The sequence below is a fragment of the Somniosus microcephalus genome, chromosome 26 (genome assembly GCF_052327205.1).
Source record: "Somniosus microcephalus isolate GS21.2 chromosome 26, FLI_Smic_1.0, whole genome shotgun sequence".
NCBI lineage: Eukaryota > Metazoa > Chordata > Chondrichthyes > Squaliformes > Somniosidae > Somniosus > Somniosus microcephalus.
The window spans coordinates 32,291,594-32,314,296 of record NC_141012.1 but is presented as its reverse complement, the minus strand read 5'-3'; the positions used below and the strand labels follow the sequence as shown (position 1 = coordinate 32,314,296).

Below are 22,703 nucleotides of genomic sequence, written 5' to 3'. Positions count from 1 at the left end.
AGATGGAGGGAACGGCAGCAGAAAAAGAGGAAAAAACTTCTCCAAAACCGATCCCAACTCATCGGCAAGGCTGAGTATAGATAACCTCACCGCCTTCTTAGGAAGTTTAACCACTTTATTCACATTCTTATTTGATCTCCATTTGGAATTAGAGTTTATTTTATTATTTTTTGTTGTATATTTAACGACAGCATTGAAGAGGGAAAGAAAAACTTGGAGCAACTTCTTGTCAAAGCTAAAATGAGACTTGCAAGGATTTAAAGATTTTTAATGAACTTTTCATTAAAAAATTAGTGTTAAAAACACTTTTTTCCCCCCTAAGTTTCGATTTTGGAAGAAAGAAGCAAACATCAATTTTCCCCTCATCAAACCAAGTTTCAACCAGGTCTTGAAGTCCAAACTCTTTTAAAGAGGTTCTGAATTGCTTAAAACATTTTTAAATTGAAATTTGTTAATATTTGATTTTGAACGATCGACTGAAGTGAGTAGCTTTACACAAACATGCAACCATGCTGTGGAGGATTTGTAGGAGTTACATATTACTTTTTATTGACTTAAAAAAAATATATCATTAAGGAGGCTCAAGTGGAGCATAAACTCTGGCATGGACTGGTTGGGCCGAATGGCCTGTTTCTGTGCCGTATTTCCTGTGTAAGACGTTTAGGAAGAGAACCAAAAAGGGGAGAAACACAAACCATTTTATTTTGTCTGTCATTCTACAGTCCGAACAAGTCCCAGGAATAATGTAAATATAGATTTCCTCTTAAATGTTTAGTGGAGTTTTAATAGAAACAAGAGTATTGTAATGATGCATAAAAATGGCAGGAAGCTACTTATGAAGAAACCACTATCTATTTATTGAGAAAGACACAGAAAATACTTTGATTAAGCTGATAATGTACAACTTTGATTTGGTTTAAATGTTTGAAATAGGAGATTAAAGATTGAGAGTACAATGGAGTTTATTTCCCACTGTTTAATTGCGAAGTACCTAAAATAATTGTGATACGAGCACATTCCCTTTAATTTGCGCTGCCCCGGCCGCAGATAGGCCCCCCTGACCCTGTCGGACATAGCGTCCGGCGGTAAGTCAGGGGGCGCTACCGAAGATTACAGCCGGGGCGCGAGCAGGGCGCTGCACATGGCGATGATGTCATCTGCGGTGGCGCAGCACCGCAGGGCGCTAACGGTAACCGCTGCCGCTAACCTCCCGCTGAATTTCACGGGAGGCATTAGGGGCGCCGCGCCCAGACGCTAGTTGCTTTGCGCCCCGTTAACGCCCTCTTAGAGCCCTAACGGGAGGCGCAAATCAACCGAATTTTTCCCCCAAGCATTTATAATGGAAAAAGTGGGCAGTTAAGTGTGCCAAAAATGTGACAACAGGACGTACAGTTTTATAGACAGGAAGTGCTTGCAGATTGAATATTTTTAATATGTTATAGATTATTATGTGAATAGAAATTATAATTGGTGCTATTTTTGTACAAACAATTAAGTTGCATTGTGTGAAATTCCTCTCTGCACTATTTTAACACAGACCAGTTTTTGGATTAATGCCGTGTTAAAACAATTCAGAGAGTAATTTTATACAAGTGTCTTCTTACAAGAACAGCACCAGTTGTAATTTCTATCCTAATGTTATCTGACAATGTTGCACTATGGGGAGCCCTCTGCTGGTAGAACTAAAGAAAATCAGAATTCCCAATTGTTTGGCAATATACTAAGTAAAATTGTATGAAAAGACAGTTAACTAGTTAATCCATTAAAATTCTAAAGTCATTATACTTTACATAGCCAATTTATCAAAACTAGATGGTAGGCTTATATAAAAGATCAAAAATGTTCTTCACAAAATCAAACCTCGGATATGCTGTCTGCAAATGTTTCACTTGTTTGTGCGACTCCTGTCCATTATCATAGCCTCTAGTAAAACAAAGGGAGCAAAGGTCACAAGGTAATTAGACATCAACAGAACATAAAAAAAATAACAAAGAGTAAAAGACAATCTGGTTGTTATAGTGAGTTGCTAATTATGACAAACTCTAATTTTGACATTCGTTTGTGATTTTATTCCCTTTTCAAACAAAAAAGCATTCCGGCACACTTAAAGAAAAAGCAAAGCAATCTCCTGAAATGACTGTAATGAAATGGTACAGTCGGACTGACTGGTCAGAATGGCTCTGTTCCACTCTTCCACATTTCACTGCTCCAGTCCCTATTGACGGAGCCAATCGCGGAGGTCTGCGTTTTCTGCACCTTTGATGGCCACTTTTGGGACCCACAAGAAAAATTAGGACCCAGGTGCCTCCTTTTATTATAATCCACCTCCTTCCTGTTACTGTGTGCTGTCGATGGAGGGAGAAACATTTGGTAGGGAATCACCAATGCTCTCGGGTTCATCTATCATAGTCTAGGTCTTCTGCGATTGGATATAGGTCTGTAAGAGGTGCTCAAATTAAAGGATTAATCCTTGTAAAACATAGGGAGGATAATCTTAATCTAACTCGCCCGGCAAGAAGCTGACGTGATTGGTCGCCCGTTTACACCCGGCCCCATTTGGAAAGTAAAATCAGACCGGGTGTAAAACGGGTGGCTGATCCAATCCCGCTAGTTTTCCACTGGGCGGGTTAGGTTAAAATTCCACCACAGAAACATTCTGCTTTAGCCAGGTACAACTAATTAAGTACATTTTAGGCCAGCTCAAGTTGAGGGTATACTGAAGAAACAAGGTAGATTAATGTGTCATGGTCCTCGCATTAATAATGGCCCAGAAATTAGGTTCGGGGGCTTGCCGCGCGTGCAAGCCCCAGATGTGCACTTACCCGGCGCACCGACAGCTGAAGCCTAGGCCTGCTTGGAATTCCTGTCACTGGCCCGGTTCAGCTGTCGGCGCGCTGTGCTTGCCTGATCCAGCGGCGTAGTTAGTTCGATGTGCCGGCTGGGATCAGGTGAGCACTGGGCAGCCAATCAGGGGAGGGAAAACTTCATTCATGAGTTTGATAGTAAGAACTGTCAAACTCATGAAAACTACGGGCGCCCAAAACACTACTTAAACTTAAAATAAAATTTTAAAAAACATCCCACTAATTAAATGAACTATAAATAACTTTAAAAAACTATTTTAAACAATTATTCAAATTTTTTTTTTAAATAATTTTTTTTTAAATCAGGTCTAAAAATACACTTACCTTACTGTAAAGTCCTTAAAAACAATAAAGCTGTGGAAAAAATGTTATAATTTTAAATAATAGACCACTTACCTTAAAGAATCAAGTCCTTACGTCTCCTTTTTACATTCGTAAAAAGTTGAGGCCCTTACACACGGGCAAACCTGTAAAAAAGAAGGAAGTTCAACGCGTGCGCGCAGAGTCCTGTGTGCATGCGTTGGACCTCTGAACCCCTTGGAGGAAATGCCGGTTTCCCGCGCATGCGCTGTGCATGCAAGAAACCGGCACTTCCATCGGGTCCACACGTGAGTACCCCGTCCTTACTCACGCGTTGGGACCCGAAGTACTGGGCCAATGTCTTAATGAGGCCTTAAGTACTGTTATCAGTATGGTGATAACCTCTGTCCAATGAGAAGAGGGAGAATTAAAATAATTGGACGTATATTTTTTGTAAAAGCAATTAAAAACTGACAATCATAATTTCATAGATGTGTGTTCAGTTAACTGGTGCTTTTGAAAGTGACCCACATGTTCAGGTTGGTCACTTTGATTGATCAAGCTGTCTGAGGCGGAAGCCTTCTTCATAATATTTAATCAGGCATTGTTCATTTAAATTAGAAAATTTGAAGAAGGTTTCTGGAAGAGATTAGAAGACTTTAGAAGCTGAGAGAAGGTGTGAGTTAAGAAAGGGTTTAAGGAGGCTAACTTAGAAGGTTTTAGAAAAATTAAGTTGCTTTAGATCCTTGTAGAAATAGAGAACGTAACCATTAAAAGAAGTGGAGAATGTACATTCAATAGCCTACGTTTCTAGGCACAGAGAGAAAATACAGCATAACAGCTAGCGGGAAAACAAAGCACCCATAAGGATAGAAAGAGAAAACCACCAAAGAAAGAAGGCGATGACTCCTGGTAACGGCAACCCAGGGGTAAAAACAGAGCATCATAGAGTAAGGTGGACTGTCCTTGCCGCAGCCAGGCTGCTACCCAAGACTTATGTGATGCTCATGACATCTAAAGGACAGTGTTAATACTGGAAGCTTACAAGGGACATTTAAACTGCGACCTTAATCTTGCTAATTCCATACTGTAATCTTGAGCATCCAATATTACTCTGTTATACAGTTAAGTTACTGTTGTGCTTAGACACTGCTGGCCTAGAAATTCAGTTGGCTGCGCCAGCCGTTAGCGCCTTAGGAGGAGTAGATCTTGAGCGCTAGGTGCTTAGCGCCCGGGCGCAGCGCGATCTGCGCCTCGCCCCAACTTCAGTAGACATTTAGCGCCGGCGCAAAGTCATTGCGCGCGCTCATCTGCGCGCGCAGATCATGACGTCATTTCGTCGTGCAACGCCCTTTGTGCGCCTGGAACCGGAACTTCACTCGCGCCGCCCCATTGTGCGCCTGGCGGCCCTAGCGACTGTTGAGTCGAACGGTGCTCAGCCGATGCGGGCCGCGGGGAGCGCAAATTAAAGGGCACTCCTGCAGTTGAAAAGGCAGCCGTTTTGCAACACTCCTGGAGGAGGAGGAGGAGGAGACCAGTACCACATAACAAACTGATGGAGAGAAGCCCTCCCCAAAAACACAAATACACTAGTCTCGGCCTTTCAAAAACAAATCCACCCTCCCCCTTTAAGAGCTCACCGGAGCTAGAGTGTCTGCCGGCAATCAGCAGCTCGCCGCACCTGCCCTGCGCCCAACTTCCGGTGTTAGCGCCCGGGCCGCCGGCTTAGCGCCTAATGATAGTCGTGCATCGCCTGTTTTAGCGCAGCAGCAACCTCTTAGGGCGATGCAACTGAATATCGGCGAAGGGGGCTCGACTTTGCGCCGGGCGCAAACTTTAGCGGCCGCCCGAATTTACCGCCCCAAAAGTGGCTATACTGAATTTCTAGGCCTGCTGAATTATATTAACATTCAGCCTACTTTTACTGTGATTACCGAACAAATCTTGTGATGATACTAATTGTAGTACAGTAGATGTTGTTAAACAAGGTAATGTTACTCTGGCATCTCTGTATCTGACTAAGTCTTTGAAGTGTTTGCCAAGTAAGAATTGAGTTGCACTTCATGTGTTGCACTATGGTTATGCTCTTGACGGACCTGGCCTGTACTTACGCTGTTGTAATTGGATAAAGATCTTACAGGGAACAGGTTGCTAAATCATTGATACAGAGCTCAGTTAGAAAGGTGAATAGAATGTTGCGGTTTAGAGCTGGGGTGTAACTTACAAAATAAGATGGAATTCTAAAGTTACTGACCCCACATCTGGTGTAATGCATGTATTTCAGTCTCCCTATGTTAAAAAGAAGGATATTAAGTCACTGGAGTGTGTGCAAAAGATGACTACTAGATTCATTCCAGAACTTAGGGGAAAGAGCTGTGAGGAGAGGTTAGTTCCTTTGTAGTTTTGCCTTTTTTGAAAAAGAAGACCAAGTTGTTATTTGATAAAAAGTATTTAAGATTATGAGAGGTTTGGAAAATAGGATTGGGAGAGATTTTTCTGCTGTGGGTGAAATCAAGAACCAGGGTCATGAAAATTAGGCCACTTTTCTCAGCAAAAGGTTGACAACATGTGGGACGGGCTACCAGCAAGGGTGGTGGAACACAAAACAATGACAAGCTTTGAAAAGGGACTAAGCCAGTTTTTCTCGGCAAATAGGATTCAGGGTTATTAGGTTTAGAAGCGGACCATGCTACTATGTGGGAGGTTGGGTGGGTAGATTAAATGAACCAATGGTCTACTCGTATCTGAAATTGTTACTACGTTTTCTACTCAATATCTTTCAGATTGGGTCATGTAGGACAGCTTAAATCAAATTCATCTTGGCCTCACACATGAAACTCCAGATAGAGATATAAAAGCCAATTTAATGTATATATTGGTAAAAGGCAGATTTTTTTTTTATTTGTTCACGGGATGTGGGCGTCGCTGGCAAGGCCAGCATTTATTGCCCATTCCTAATTGCCCTTGAGAAGGTGGTGGTGAGCCGCCAGTCTCTTGAAGGTTCTTGAATGGCTGCAGTCCGTGTGGTGAAGGTGCTCCCACAGTGCTGTTAGGGAAGGATTGCCAGGATTTTGACCCAGCAAAGATGAAGGAACGGCAATATATTTCCAAGTTAGGATGGTGTGAGACTTGGAGGGGAACTTGGAGGTGGTGGTGTTCCCATGCGCCATCTGCCCTTGTCCTTCTAGATGGAAGAGGTCGCGGGTTTGGGAGGTGCTGCTGAAGAAGCCTTGGCAAGTTGCTGCAGTGCATCTTGTAGATGGTACACACTGCAGCCACGGTACGCAGGTGGTGGAGGGAGTGAATGTTTAAAGTGATAGATAGGGTGCCAATCAAGAGGACTGCTTTGTCCTGGATGGTGTCGAGCTTCTTGAGTGTTGTTGGAGCTGCACTCATCCAGGCAAGTGGAGAGTATTCCATCACACTCCTTACTTGTGCCTTATAGATGGTGGAAAGGCTTTGGGGAGTCAGGAGGTGAGACACTCACCGCAGAATACCTAGCCGCTGGCCTGCTCTTGTTGCCACAATATTTATGTGGTTGGTCCAATTAAGTTTCTGGTTAATGGTGACCCCCAGGATGTTGATTGTGGAGGATTCACCGATGGTAATGCCACTGAATGTCAAGGGGAGGTGGTTAGACTCTCGCTTGTTGGAGATAGTCATTGCCTGGCAGTTCTGTGGCGTGAATGTTACCTGCCACTTATCAGCCCAAGCCTGAACGTCGTCCAGGTCTTGTTGCATGCGGGCATGGACTGCTTCATTATCTGTGGAGTTGCGAATGGCGCTGAACACTGTGCAGTCATCAGCGAACATCCCCATTTCTGACCTTATGTTGGAGGGAAGGTCATTGATGAAGCAGCTGAAGATGGTTGGGCCTAGGACGCTGCCCTGAGGAACTCCTGCAGCGATGTCCTGGGGCTGTGATGATTGACCTTCAACCACCACAACCATCTTCCTTTGAAACATAGAAACATGGAAGATAGGAGCAGGAGTAGGCCATTCGGCCCTTCGAGCCTGCTCCGCCATTCAATGAGATCATGGCTGATCATCCAAATTCAGTACCCTGCCCCTGCCTTCTCCCCATATCCCTTGATCCCTTTAGCCTCAAGAAATGTATCCAACTCTTTCTTGAATATATTTAATGAACTGGCCTCCACTGCCCTCTGTGGCAGAGAATTCCACAGGTTCACCACTCTCTGGGTGAAGAAATTCCTCCTCATTTCAGTCCTAAATGGCTTACCCCTTATCCTTAGACTATGACCCCTGGTTCTGGACTCCCCGGCCATCAGAAACATCCTTTCTGCATCTAGTCTGTCCAGACCTGACAGAATTTTATAGGTTTCGATGAGATCCCCTCTCAATCTTCTAAACTCCAGTGAGTATAAGCCCAATTGACACAATCTCTCCTCGTACGTCATTCCTGCCATCCCAGGTATCAGCCTGGTGAATCTTCGCTGCACTCCCTCCATGGCAAGAACGTCCTTCCTCAGGTAAGGTGACCAAAACTGCACACAATACTCAAGGTGCGGTCTCACCAAGGCCCTGTACAACTGCAGCAAGACATCCTTGTTCTTGTACTCGAACCCTCTTGCTACGAAGGCCAACATACCATTTGCCTTCTTAACCGCCTGCTGCACCTGCATGCTTACCTTCAGCGACTGGTGCACAAGAACACCCAGGTCTCTTTGCACTTACCCTTCTCCCAATCTATTGCCATTCAAATAATAATCTGCCTTCCTGTTTTTGCCACCAAAGTGGATAACCTCACATTTATCCACATTATAGTGCATTTGCCATGTTTCTGCCCAATCACCCAACCAGTCCAAATCGTACTGGAGTTTCATGACATTCTCCTCACAGCATACCCTCCCACCCAGCTTTGTGTCGTCTGCAAATTTGGAGATATTACATCCAATTCCCTCGTCCAGATCATTAATATATATTGTGAACAGCTGGGGTCCTAGGACCGATCCTTGCGGTACCCCACTAGTCACTGCCTGCCACTCGGAAAACGACCTGTTTATTCCAACTCTTTGCTTTCTGTCCGCCAACCAGTTCTCTATCCAAGTCAATACCTTGCCCCCAATCCCATGTGCCTTAATTTTGCACGCTAACCTCTTATGCGGGACCTTATCGAAAGCCTTCTGAAAGTCCAAATACACCACATCCACTGGTTCTCCCTTATCTATTTTACCAGTTACATCGTCAAAAAATTCCAGTAGATTAGTCAAGCATGTTTTACCTTTTGTAAATCCATGTTGACTTTGTCCGATCCTGTCACTGCTTTCCAAGTGCTCTGCTATTACATCTTTTATAATGGACTCTAGCATTTTCCCCACTACCGATGTCAGGCTTACCGGTCTATAATTCCCCGCCACCAAAGTGGATAACCTCACATTTATCCACATAAGACTCCAGCCAGTGGAGCGTTTTCCCCCTGATTCCCATTGACTTCAGTTTTACTAGGGCTCCTAGTTAGGAAGAACCTTACATATTTTTTAGTAAGATGTCACCATATTATGGCAAAATTGATACAGAAAATCTGTGTATGTTTGGAGTAAAAAGAAAACTCTATATAGCTTGTCAGCCCCCCAAACAGCATTTTTGCTGTGGTTAAATCCCTTATGATCGCTGCCCACCACAACTAGCATCCAGGACAATATTAATTCTCAATTTGGATAGGTGTGAGAGAACTAAGGAAATACACTAGTTATATCCGACAAAACCATTTCTCAAGAAAGTAGCCAAGGTGTTGTGGGGACTTAGAATGGCTACATCAGTTGACAAAATTCAAGCTAGGCTTGCAAAAGTTAAAGGACATAATGGAAACAAAAAGGTTGGACACAAAGGTTGCCATAGACAATGCCCAGTGGGTAGTCAGTACTCCCAAAAGAGAGGGGAGACGGTTAAGAAATAATACATAAAATCCAAAGATCTTAAAAAAAACATAAAGGAGAGGCTGGTTATGAATTGTGGTGGAACATTTGCAAATACTTTGAATGATAATATTACATATAGCAGGTGTTAACATTTTCAAATTCATTATGAGCAAATAGAATATATAATGGACCTGTGATTAAAAGTGAGGAATATAGAGAGGGTATACCTGGCTATGCTTGAAGATTGACTATGGTTAGGGAAGGACAGCAGGACAAACTATTACTCCTATTTTACAAAGAATGAAAACAGAATTATTACAGGTTAGGATGTAATTCTTACTGAATTAGTATTTTAAAATGCGAGCACTTTATTATATCCCACAGGGTCCATCTACAATTTACACGTTTAGTCACGCTAAAGAGCACAAGTCAAGTCTCCTACATTGTACAGTAATAAGTCTTGCTGTTCTATTTATTATACTTCAACAAAAAGTTCATAAAATCATAAGTGCTGTTTAAGTGTCACTGTCAATCAAGGTGCTTTCAGACCAGTCGATACTTATTTTGGCGAGGAGATGAATTTTTATGCTTCTTGAGGTAGGCAATGTCAACACTTGGGAATGGAACATATTTTGGGGGCAGTTGTTTCTGTGGATTCACAACCCCGCGGAATTGGTTTGACACCACCCAAACCAGTTAATGTAGCACCATTAAAATTGACAGAGGTAACATTAATCTAACCAGTCTGAGGAGGATTGACAGCCAGATCCCAGAATTGAAGACAGTATCCCAACCTAATCCCCAAATACTGACTTGTCAACATCTCAGCTGCTGGATCTGAAGACCAGCCTGCCTCCAAATGACTTTCCCTTCGTATATCACATTCCTGAAGTAGAAGCACCTGCTCATTTTTCGAGAGGTTACTCATTCCAATACTTTTTCTTCTCTCCAGCCTTTCTGGTCTCTATCCTCCTTGGCACAAAGAGAAAGGGACTTTGAAACTAAAATGTTATTACAGCTGTGGCAGAACCTCACTAACTAAATGGATAGAAGCGACAGCCTGACTGTATCTAGTAAAACCACAGCAGGTTTAGCTATATCTGGCTCTTTTGCAAGTAATAATATGAACATATGAAAATGTCGGGCACGAAAAGACCAACTGGTCCATCAAGCCTGCCCAACATTCATGATGGCTGGAGCATCATGACTAGACACTTTCTACTCGCTGCCCTCCCTGTCCCACCCCCCTACAGCTATGTAACCTACTTGGAGAGAAAATAAATCCCAGAAAAAACCCAGGGTCAATAAGGGGAAAGAAAACTTGGGAGAATTACTCTTCGACTCCCTCAGGCAATCAAAACCAGTCCAGGAGATCACATAATCACTTATTCCATTACCATGAGCTCCATCCAAGGTAGAGGAGACTTTTGTCCCATCGGTCTGGGACTTGACGTCAAGCTTAAAATATTAAAAGAGAGTGTGCTAGTTTACTACACACCCAGTGACCCATATCACACAATACCCCCTGGCCAAGAGCTCTGTGCACTATCATTGCCACATCGTAACTTTAAATTTCCTTTTGGAAATGACTCATTCCTGCAGTGCCACTATAGAGGAATCACAAGAGCCACATTGAGGAACACGCAAGCACTTTAAAGGCATTACAGTAACAAATTAGTCAGCACTTTCTTCTGTGTTTTTCTTTGACATATTTCTTTCCCGGAAGTAAATGTAGGCACATATTACGGGTAAAGGATAGAGTATTGATTGTTACTCCTATATTTGGTGTTAACACACATAAGGCATTGTTGTCACTGGTGTGAAATTGGTTTGTTGCTTTCTACAATCCAGAAATAAAGAATAGACAGACAATATTTTTATGTTTTATTTATTCATTCACGGGATGTGGGCGTCGCTGGCAAGGGCAGCATTTATTCCCCATCCCTAGTTGCCCTTGAAAAGGTGGTGGTGAGCCGCATTCTTGAACCGCTGGAGTCTGTGAGGTGAAGGTGCTCCCACAGTGCTGTTAGGTAGGGAGTTCCAGGAATTTGACCCAGCGACAATGAAGGAATGGCGATATTTTTCCAAGTCAGGATGGTGTGTGACTTGGAGGGGAACTTGGAGGTGGTGGTGTTCACATGTGTCCGCTGCCCATGCCCTTTTAGGTGGTTGTGAACACTTCAGCCTTGTCTTTTGCAATCACGTGCTGAGCTCCGCCATCGTTGAGGACGGTGATGTTCATGGAGCCTTCTTCTCCCCGTTAGTTGCTTAATTGTCCACCACTATCCACGACTGGATAGTTGACAGATTCCTTCAGTGTGGTGCTGTTCAGTGAGTTTGCCCCTAATCTCTCCGGCCAATGTAAAGACATCAAACTGCTGGCACAAAGGAACCTCTGGCAAAGACATTTATGATTGCTGGGGTTAGTAAATCTAATGTGCACTATTTGACACAGCTCAGCCAGGACCCCCTCACTGACTTTCCAATACACCACTTCTCTAACACATTTAAGTCATTCTAATGGGGTTAGTGACCTTTTCTCAAATCTCAGGCCTTCTTAATGGATACATTACCCTTTTATCCATACCCCTCTTTGGACAGAAAATATGCAAATACATCCATCTCTACACTTGCATTACAGACCCTAGACTAGTTGTATTTCTTATTCCCAGTCCATGGGATTAAAGGTGCAATTGCAGCATGGATATGAAACTGGCTAAGGGACAGGAAGCAGAGATCAGTGGTGAACGGTTGTTTTTCAGACTGGAAGGAAGTATAAAGTGGTGTCCCCCGGGGGGGGTATTAGGACGACTGCTCCTTTTGATGACCTGGACTTGGGTCTACAGGGCATAATTTCAAAGTTTGCAGATGACACGGAACTGGGAAATGTGGTAAACACTGAGGAGGATAATAAGAGGCTTCAGGAGGACATAGACAGACTGGTGAAATGGGCAGACACATGGCAGATGCAACTTAACACAGAGAAGTGTGAAGTGATACATTTTGTTAGGAAGTATGAGAGGCAATATGAACTAAATGGTACAATTTTAACGAGGGTGCAGGAGAGACCTGGGGGTGTATGTACACAATTCTTTGAAGGTGGCCGGAATAGTTGAGAAGACTGTTAACAAAGCATATGGGATCCTTGGTTTTATAAACAGAGGCATAGGGCAGGATTTTCATTGGGTCGTGAAGTTGGGATTGGAGGCGTGTGGGGGTTTAAAATCCCGAAATCGGGGGTCCAGACCCCATCCCGCCCCCAACCCGCCTCCATGCCAGTTTCAAAGGAGGCGGGTACCCTCCCCGCACTGGGACCCGCCTCCCCGAGGCGGGAAGGGGATTAGTGCCAATTAACTGCCTGTTAACAGGTAGTTAACAGGCAGTTTTTAGCCTAATCCCTATTTTCATTCTTGAAATGTGGGATTCCCGACGGCTCCAAACCATGCCAAGTTAGCGAGGTGGACCGTCGGGATGAAGGACCGTCGAGATGTCCGGTGCTCAGGTGAGTGATGGGTGCATGAGTGTAGAGGTAAGTGTGTTTGGTCTGTGTAAAGTGTTTAAAGAAGTTCTACTAACCTTTACTTACCTATACAGCCTTCCTTCCTTCAGGTCTCGGGAGTCCCTCATCTCACCAGCACAGAAAGCAGAATGGCTGCAAGCTGTCAAAATCTGCTGCCTCTGCTTTCTGTTCCAGGGAGATCTCTAAATCATCCTGAGTGGAAGGAATTAACTTGGAGTACAGATTGTCAGTGTTTGACAGCTTCAAACAGCTGTGAAACGTTGATAATTCATCTGTCAAAAGATCATGACAGATGAAATTTCAATCTGTGACGTCACCTGTTGCCGGGTGGCCCTTAATTGGCTTGCTGAGCCCGCTGGGCAGGCTCAACAAGGTCAATCAAGTCAAAATCGCGTGGGTTGGCTAGAACTCGATGGAGGCGGGATTACAACCCCGAAAGTTGTAGTCCCACCTCCTACCCGACTCCTCGATGAAAATCCAGCCCTAAGAGTACAAATGATTTACTAGAATGGTACCAGGGACGTGGGACTTCAGTTATGTGGCGAGACTAGGGAAGCTGGGGTTGTTCTCCTTCGAGCAGAGACGATTAAGGGGAGGTTTAATAGAGGTGTTCAAAGTCATGAGTGGTTTTGATAGCGTAAATACGGAGAAACCAAAGGAAACAGAATTAAGGTCATTGGCAAAAGAACCAGGGCTGAGATGAGGAGATTTTTTTTTTGCTTGGACTGCATTGCCTGAAAGCAGATTCAATAAATAACTTTCAAAAGGGAATTGGATAAATACTTCATAGAATCATAGAATGATACTGAATCTGCTTCCACCACCCTTTCAGGCAGTGCATTTCAGATCACAGCAAGTTGCTGTGCACAAAAATATTTCCTCACGTCGATTCTGGTTCTTTTGCCAATTACCTTAAATCTGTGCCCTCTGGGTACTGACCTACTCCCACTGGAAACAGTTTCTCCTTATTTACTCTATCAAAACCATTGATGATTTTGAACACCTCCATCAAATCTCCTCTTAGCCTTCTCTTCTCCAAGGAGAACAACCCCAGCTTCTCCAGTCTCTCCACATTACTGAAGTCCCTCGTCCCTGGTACCATTCTAGTACATCCCTCCTGCACCCTCTCCAAGGCCTTGGCATCCTTCCTAAAGTGTGGTGGCCAGAATTGAACACAAGACTCCAGCTGAGACCTAACCAATGCTTTTTAAAGGTTTTAAAGGAAAAATTTGCAGGGCTATGGGGAATGGGCAGGATAATGGGACTAATTGGATCTTTCAAAGACCAACACAGGCATGATGGGCCGAATGGCCTCCTTGTGTGCTGTATCATTTTATGATTTAAAGATTCTATGAAGTGTGATTTACTTTAATGAAGGTCAGTTAATTACTAATGCTCTGCCATGAGTGGTCAGTAATATATTTAGTAAAACTGTTCTTGTGGTTACAAATCACTGAAAAAATATCTAACATCAGACCACTGCTATACAGACATTACAGGAAACTTCTTTATATCCGGCACCGACGGGACCGACATGGTGCCGGTTCATCAAAAAGTCCGGATAACCGAAAGCTATAGTAAAAGATACGGAGCTGAGATCTCCGTATAAAGCAACAAACCCTGTTGCTTCAGAACAATGGCCACAAGTTCCAAGCGTCTCTGTAGCTTAGCAACAGCTGCAGCCACACCCTTGCACAGCAACAGATCGGAAGGCAAGTAATAAAACTTACCTGAACCTACTCCTGAATTTTGCCGGTTAACCGAGATTTACGGTTATTTAGGTGCCGGTAAATCGAAAGTTTCCTGTACCTACTTGACTCGTTAAAATATTCTTGGAGACTGGACTCAGTAATCTGGTGTTAGTTTCAGACTCCAAGATCTAACTGTGGCTGCATCTGGATCTAACTTATGGTTATTCCAATATGAATCACTGCAGCTCCAACTAGTAATCAAAGCCGTAATTCAGACAAAAGTTGTAAAATATTTTAGATTCGTTTATGACTCCCCCAAGCCTATCCACCTTCTACAAGGCACAAGTAAGGAGTGTGATGGAATACTCTCCACCTGCCTGGATGAGTGCAGCTCCAACAACACTCAAGAAGCTCAACACCATCCAGGACAAAGCAGCCCGCTTGATTGGCACCCCATCCACCACCTTAAACATTCACTCCCTCCACCACTGGCGTACCGTGGCTGCAGTGTGTACCACCTGCAAGATGCACTGCAGCTACTCGCCAAGGCTTCTTCGACAACACCTCCCAAACCCACGACCTCTTCCACCTAGAAGGCCAAGGGCAGCAGGTGCATGGGAACACCACCACCTCCAAGTTCCCCTCCAAGTCACACACCATCCTGACTTGGAAATATATCGGCCGTTCCTTTATCGTCGCTGGGTCAAAATCCTGGAACTCCCTCCCTAACAGCACTGTGGGAGTACTTCACCACACGGACTGCAGCGGTTCAAGAAGGCAGCTCACCACCACCTTCTCAAGGGCAACTAGGGATGGGCAATAAATGCTGGCCTTGCCAGCGACACCCACATCCCATGAACAAATTTAAAAAATGAAGCAAATGACAACCAACCACTTTTAATCATTTTATTTGAATATATATATATATATATATATATATTTGTTAAAAAGAAAATGTGTGACTGCAAAATACAGGTATTGCAAATACAATAAAAAGCATGAATAAACACAACAGAGCTACCGGCCAAAATGCATTTGTGATAATGTTTCTTCATTTATAAACAGTTGTACAGTAACCCTACAATCTTTAAGCTGTACTGTTTCTTACTGGGACATCTCACAAAATGACAGTAAGATCCTCAGCATTAAACTAAATCTTTGGTCATTCGATTTACAAAGCTTTTAGTTTGGCCTATCTTGTCCTACAGGTCCCAGGTTTCTTGTACTTGAGTCTGTAGCCCAGTGCTGACTCCAGGCATTCCTGAATGCAGCCCTGTTTGAGGATCTCAGGTTTCACTGGATACCACTTACAGTAGAGTTTACTCTGGTCTGTGGAAGATGGATGCCAGATGAAGTGATGGACATCTGCACAGGCATGTTGATTGTCGATTATAGTCTCTGGACGCAGGAGCAGCTTCATGAGCTGCTCCCGGATGTTAGTTGCCACAGCTTCTATGTAACAGTATTTGACCTGACTTCCTCCACTGAACTCACTGTCTCGCTCTGTATCTGACTCTGGGGAGGCGGCCTGGTCATCACCTGATTCATCAGCCCAGTCGTCAGTGGTGTCCAGGTCTGACACATCTGTTTTTACCTGAATTGTGAAAAATTAAAACAAATCTTGATTGGTAAAACAATTAGAGAAGTGCAGGAGCCCTTGGTTTCTATAAAACAACTTCACTGTTCAGTCTAGCAAATACATAATCGTGCCTCTTATATTGGCCCGTATTTTCCGATGTCTACGGGTGGGTACGCGCCATGTACACACCGGTAGGGACATCGGAAATGCCGGTTTCAGGCATGCGAAGTGCATTCGCTGAAAACCGGTATTTCCAATCTGTCAAGAATCCTCTTGACAGATCGGACGCCTGTCCTGGAGAAGGGCCTCTGCGGGGGGGAGAGTTCTGCTTTCTGCAGAACCTCTGCCCGCTGAAATCACTTAAAAATCTTACGCCTGGTAAAAGCATAAGGCCTGCTTTTACCAGCATAAGAGTTGAAAAAAAAATTTTTAAACATTTATTTTCACTCATTTATAATTTAAAAATACTTTTTAAAAGGGCAAGTTTATTTTTAGCCCTGTAAAAAAACTTTAATTTTTTCAAAAAATTTAATTTTTGTTTAAAATATTTAATTGAATGTAATTTTAACTCATTTTAAAAACGTGATTTATTTAATGCTTTGATGTGTTTTGGGGGTGATCTCCATTCCAGATAGACCTGTCAAAAGTATGAAGGGAAATTCCCTTCTCCTATTGGCTGGCCTGGCCCACGTGATCCCAGGGACGCTTGCGAACCGCCTGCGCCTCTGGGATACGAGGGCCCTGCACATTTCGTTGTGGAGAGGCCCAGCATCGGAAGTGTCCGGACCTCGGGAGCCCTCAGGTAAGTGCGTAGATTTTTTATTGATAGGAGGCCTCCGCACGCAGGAAGCCTCCTATCGGAAATTACGTGCCATTATTATTTATTACGTTTCTAAAACAATACTAGTAGTGGTTTGTTAATAGTATGCAATATTCTAATTAGTGAGTAATGTTAAATTGCCATTCTTTTCTAGACCAATGTCCATATTCTGTTGTATTACGAGTGAGTTTGTCAGCTAAGGCCTGTTTAGCACCCCGACCCTTATTCTATTATCTGACTTTGTCCCTCCACTGAGAGATCTCCTCTCAGATCTTATGTGATTTACACAATGTTTCAGGTCGATGAAGAACTTTTTCCAGTTCTGATGAAAGGTCATCGACCTGAAACGTTAACTTTGTTCCTCTCTCCACAGATGCTGCCCGACCTGCTGAGTATTTCCGGCATTTTCTGTTTTTATTATGGAGAGAGACTGGGAGAGAGAGAGAGAGAGAGACAGAGAGAGACGGGGAGAGAGAGAGAAACTGGGAGAGAGAGAGAGAGCGACTGGGGGAGAGAGAGAGAGAGAGAGAGAGAGAAACTGGGAGAGAGAGAGAGAGACTGGGGGAGAGAGAGAGAGAGAAGGGTACGTCACTGAGGACTCCACATTGCACCAGGTCTTCATCCCCTTTAAGTTGCTCTGGGATTTCTGAGGCTTCCCCCAAGGAGGGGCACAGAGTGCCTGCATCTACAACAGGCCCAGATGTAGCACGTGCATTTAAATTAAGCATTCCTGGCCCTCCCATCTCATTTTCCTCAAAGTTTCCTGGAAGGACACTCAAACGCAGGAGCTTCCAAAGGAGCTGCCACTGAGCCTTGTGCCTGGCCCTCCTAACATCAGAGGATCTGAGGGAAGCAAGGGAGGTCTGGAAAGGCAGGTCCTAGCTTTCTCTTCCAGCCTCCTCATGGATCTGTTTTCTAGCAGCACGCAGAAGGTCCTGAGGCCAGTGGCCAGGCCCACAACTGCATCATTCTCAGGCCATCAGCTACACCTCTAGTTCCAGCTCCGTTTCTAGGTGCCGGGCTAAGTCGGTGGCAGTGCTGTGACCAGTCCATTCAAATTCAGGCATGGCTCAGGTGTGCTGTGCCTGTCCAGCCCCCCGGGCAAAGGCAGGGAGGAAAATCGAAGCCAATGCCTTCAAGAGGAGGTGAGAAAACAGCTAGAAAAAAGAAATCAGTGCAAGATTGCAGTGATAAGAAACATACTTCAACAGTCTGGTTGTCTCATCATCAACATGTAATAAACACTGACCTCTATGGTAAGTCCACTGTAACCCAATGCCAAAAGGCCACTTTCCTCGGTGATGCGAGAAAGGACATCTTCAGAAGTACATCTCCGCAATGGCATCCATTTCACCCGTTGGTGGAGCTGCAGGCATTCCATCTCACTTACTGTCATATCCACATACTTATAGAACACATTTCTCCATTTTTTAGCCTCGACTTTCATCTCAATGACCTTTTGACCCTTGCCACCTGGAGTAAGGAAGGATTCAACCAGCTTTGACCCCCTACTGCTCAGCTTGGTCAAATAATAGCGGATCTTTGGGTTCCAGCGCGTGTTGTATCCAATCGCATAAAGACCAAACCCAGAGAGTTCCAGTATCTGTTCCTTGGAATCTAGGATGAGAGGCAACCAGGTGGGACATGCAGATTCTATCAGTCTAATGTAGGAACGAACTGTCAGGTACTTTCTCCTGCAAGAGAGCCACAGTTAGTAATCAAAGCATTTACAGTGGAAGTTGCCTGTCCCCCTCCATGTGAAGGTGCTGACCCATTCTGGGGTATCCTTCCACACATGCTGTGTGCCCTCCAGTATCTCACCCAAGTGACAATTCCCCATGTGTGAATCTAAGTAGTCGGTTTTGATAGGCTACTTGACCATGGGGAGAAACACAGCCAAGCTCAATACTGTACTGTCTTCACCCAATGTCCATACACGTACACTATCCAGCAGCGTTTACTGGTGCTCAGGAGCTGATCGTCCCCTCCCTAACTTAAAATAATTACTGATAAAAAGCACAGCTATTATAAGACTTCTACAATGTTTATTTATAACACACCTCAATATTAAAATCATTTTTTTAAATGAAGTTACTATCAGGGTTTGACTTTATTAGTATTAGGTAAATGAATTACCTGTAAAACATTTAGATTTCAATAGATGACAGAAACAGTAAAACTATTCCACTAACCTAATCTCATCAACTTATTTTGTCTACAAGAGCAAGCCAGTGGAACAAGACCAAATATAATCTTGTAACCTCTACCAACAGGAAATGGGTATTAACCAGCAGAAGGACCTCAATCTAGATGTTTGTCAACCTATCTTCAACATATGATCCCAAATCTCCTCTGAAAAGCTTATAGATAATATTTTAATTTCAATGCATGATGACAGCAACTAAAAATAGCAGATGTTAAGAAATCTTATTGATGTGAGGGTTGATGTTTGTCACCTACCTTTCCAGAACTGAGATGTCCCCACATATCGATCTACGGTTAATAAATCCTGAGGGCAGGAGAAAAAATATATTTATTATATTAATGCTTCGTAAATTTACAATCTGTGTCTCTATTCGCAAATAATGTAGAATTAATGACATGGTTACTCAAGGCAGAAACACTCTAGTTTCAAGGCTTTAACTTCACTGATTTATAGTACAGTATATCCAGGATAACGTCACTCCTGCTTCACATTTGTTATGGTGTCCAATCATCGCGACAAAGCAGGTGATCTGGACATCACCCATCAACGTAGCATCATACTATGTCTGTAACCTAGAGGTCAAGGCGATGTAAGGCATGATTGGCCACACACCAATATACGGTAAGGGAAAAAAGGGATGTGGAAAAAGTTATTAACATATAGTCAGACTAGAATAAGCTGTTTTTTCCTAATGTTACATGAATATGCTCAGCTGATTATGCGGTGAGTTGTGGTCACTGAGATAGAAGGGAGGTCAATCAAACCTTACAATGATACAATAAAAAAGCCACAAGACTGTGCCAGAAGATTGAATGATGAGGAAAGGCTCTGCAGCCTTGAAAGGTGATGGCTGAGAAGGGATCTCAGAGAAATATAGAAAACAGTAACTGGTACAGGAAAGCTAAATCTGGAAAACTATTTCAAATTAAATCATCTTATAAATGGCCAAAGCAGACCAAGGGGGCAATTTTGCCAATGGGGGCACGTTGGAGGCAGGACTGCTGCTTGTTGGGTCGTTGTCCCGTCTCCATCAACTTCTGGCCAACCCACGCTATTTTCCCTTGATTGACCTTGTTAAGCCTGCCCAGTGGGCTTAGCAGGTCAATTAAGGGGAAGCCAGTTACAGAGAACGTCAGCGTATGACGTTTCATCTATCAAAAAATTTTGACAGATGAATTGGTATCGTTTGACAGCTCTGTGAAGCTGTCAAACACTGACATTCTATGTTGTTTGATGAGTTCTTGTATTCAAGGCTCATCAAACCTCTTTCTTTAGCAGAAATTAGATGGTTGTTGCATCGGAGAATGCAGCAGCCATCTGTCATCTCTGCCGGTGAGATGCGAGACTCTCCACATCCCCAACGTTTGAAGCCTGCAGGAAGAAACAAAGGTAAGTAAACATTTTCCATCACTTTCCACTCACCTCACATACTTACCTCTCCACACTTGCACCCATCACTTACTTTCACAGCGCACTTTTGGACCCCTCTCACCCCCACAGACCCACTGCTCGCCTCGGTGACCCTGGCGGGGTTTCCCGATGTCGAGAAGCCCACACCTCTATTGGAAAAATGTTAACAGGCAGTTAAGTGGCTGTAATCCCCTTCCCGCCTCCAGGAGACGGTACCCGGTGCGGGTCAGCTACCCGCCTCCTGGCAAGATGGCATGGAGGCGGGTTGAGGGCGGGATGGTCATCCGCCCCCAGATTCTGCCATTTTCCTGACAGTCCCGCCTCCGTACCCGCCTCCCGAGGGCTGACAAGATCACGCCCAAAAAGTAAGTTAAGGACTGACACCAGAACCTTCACCACACAAAGAATGATCGGCACGTGGAATTATCTTTTGGGTAGGGCAGTGGAGATAAAAACCTGGGAACATTTAAGAAACAGTTGGATGCTGTAATGGGTGATTGTAAAGTCTTTTTAGATGTAGGTGGTGGTATTGGTCAAATGGATTCCTTCATCTGTATCTACCTCTTAATCTAATGATTTAAATATTATCATAAACTGGTTTATTAGAAGGAATTTGATTACATCAAACAAATAATGAGAACACTAGCCTCAACTTTTGATGTGGTATCCAATTACAGTATTCATGTTTTCCATATAGATCAAAATATAGTGGTGGAGATATAATAACAACAAAATGAATTATCAGAGAATAGCCATCATAAATAGTTTAAATCATTACTTCATCAGAAAGCAATTCTGAAGAGTTCAATGTTTCTGCCTATCAATAAATCCATGAACCTTTCACGACAGTCTGCTCCTCTTAATTCAAATTATCTGATAATTCATTTTTAACCCTAACTCTCCATTTTGCTGTGTTATTTACATTGCTTACTTCAAATTATTGAATAATTCAAAATTTTTAGCCCACAAAAATAACACTGAATTATCAGGAGTAGACTGTCGTATCTGCTCATCCCAGATTTTTGCAAATAATGAAGTGATGTTGTTATAAGCATTTAATCTAATATTATATCAGGCGACATATTGATTTGCTCCAACTAAGAACTTGCATAGCTATCGTGAAACTCTTGTGTTCAAAGGAAAGTGGCTGATGTCGTGTTGGGATTTTAAGCTATAAAAATCTATAAAATGTAATCCCTCCCCATACCACAACCAGTTTTGCAATTATTATTCAGGCTAATTGCCTTCAAAAAAGCCCCAGTGAAAGCAGCAAAGATTAACTGCTGGACGAAGTGACATCTCACTGAAAAAGTGTTTCGCAGAACTAGTCAAGAAATGGGTCTCCTTACCAGCCATTGTGTGTTGTATCTGTGATGAACTCAGAAGGTCTTCACACCATGCTCCGACTTGCTTTTCATTTTTAAGGGACCAATGTCGACTCCTTGAACGAACTGCAGACTTGATCAGACAGACGGGTCTTTACAATAATGCTGCTTATTCTCCGTGCCCTGTTCTCATCCTTACCCTCGGTATATAATTAACCCTTTGAAGCTTTCAAAATAGGCACATGACAAAAAATAACCGTCTGCAAATAAGCAAACATATTACAGAGTAGAAGTAAATTAATGGATGGAACATATCTTTATACAGTTCTTGGAGTAAGCTGACAAATTCTAGTCCTTTTTCTTTTCAATTTTGGTGCAAAAATTATCAGGCAGTACTCAGAACAGTCAGAAATTCTCCATAGAGAATTTTCATTGTGACTCAATGCAGCCTGTGTTGGGGATTTTTGATTTTATGACACAGGACATGCACAAGAGCTTCATTTAGAAGAATAAAACTTGCTTGTTTTCCACAGATGGTCTACTGTCTCACAGGGACCTTTAACCCCAGAGTTGGCTGTGATGTGCATGAATCCTTTGAAGAGACATGCTAATATCGTTCAAAAAGGGCTGCATGGTACAAGATTATTTAAAATAGGTAGATTTTAGGAAGGCCTTTTTTAATTCATTAAAAACAGACTTTTCTTATAAATATAGTAATCAATTTTGTTTGACAGCTTTTTTTTTTACATTTCTCACAAATGGTTACACAAGCCTAGAAATTAATGTTGGTGATATTAGTGAATTAATATTTACATTTTCATATGGCATTCCTGCTTCCGTAGATGATAGCCTGCTTATTTCAAATGGGCTAATGTCTCTGCTAGTGGTCATAGGAATGTAACATGAATAAGTGAAGTGTTTGTGTCAGCTAGGCTCAGTCGTAGCACTCTTGCCTCTGAGTCAGAAGGTGGTGGGTTCAAGCCCCACACCAGCATATCATTTGTGTTGACACACGTCAGTGCTGTAGTGAGGAAATGCTGCATTGATTGGCAGTGCTAGCTTTTGGATAAGATGTTAAAGCGAGTCTCTATCTACCTGTTCAGGTGGGT

The 22,703-nt window shown here is 43.2% G+C and overlaps 1 protein-coding gene across 1 annotated transcript; it reads right to left on the bottom strand.

Annotated features, from left to right (window-relative positions):
- Positions 1–15,146: 15,146 nt before the first annotated feature.
- LOC147100383 (myb/SANT-like DNA-binding domain-containing protein 2) lies at positions 15,147–22,307 on the bottom strand. The gene is made up of 4 exons (XM_085968046.1): positions 21,619–22,307; positions 19,114–19,162; positions 17,903–18,347; positions 15,147–15,848 (listed from the first exon to the last, which is right to left on the bottom strand). The coding sequence occupies exons 1-4, from the start codon at positions 21,623–21,625 to the stop codon at positions 15,447–15,449; spliced, it is 903 nt and encodes a 300-aa protein (XP_085824172.1). The 5' UTR covers positions 21,626–22,307; the 3' UTR covers positions 15,147–15,446.
- Between the last annotated feature and the right edge of the window lie 396 nt (positions 22,308–22,703).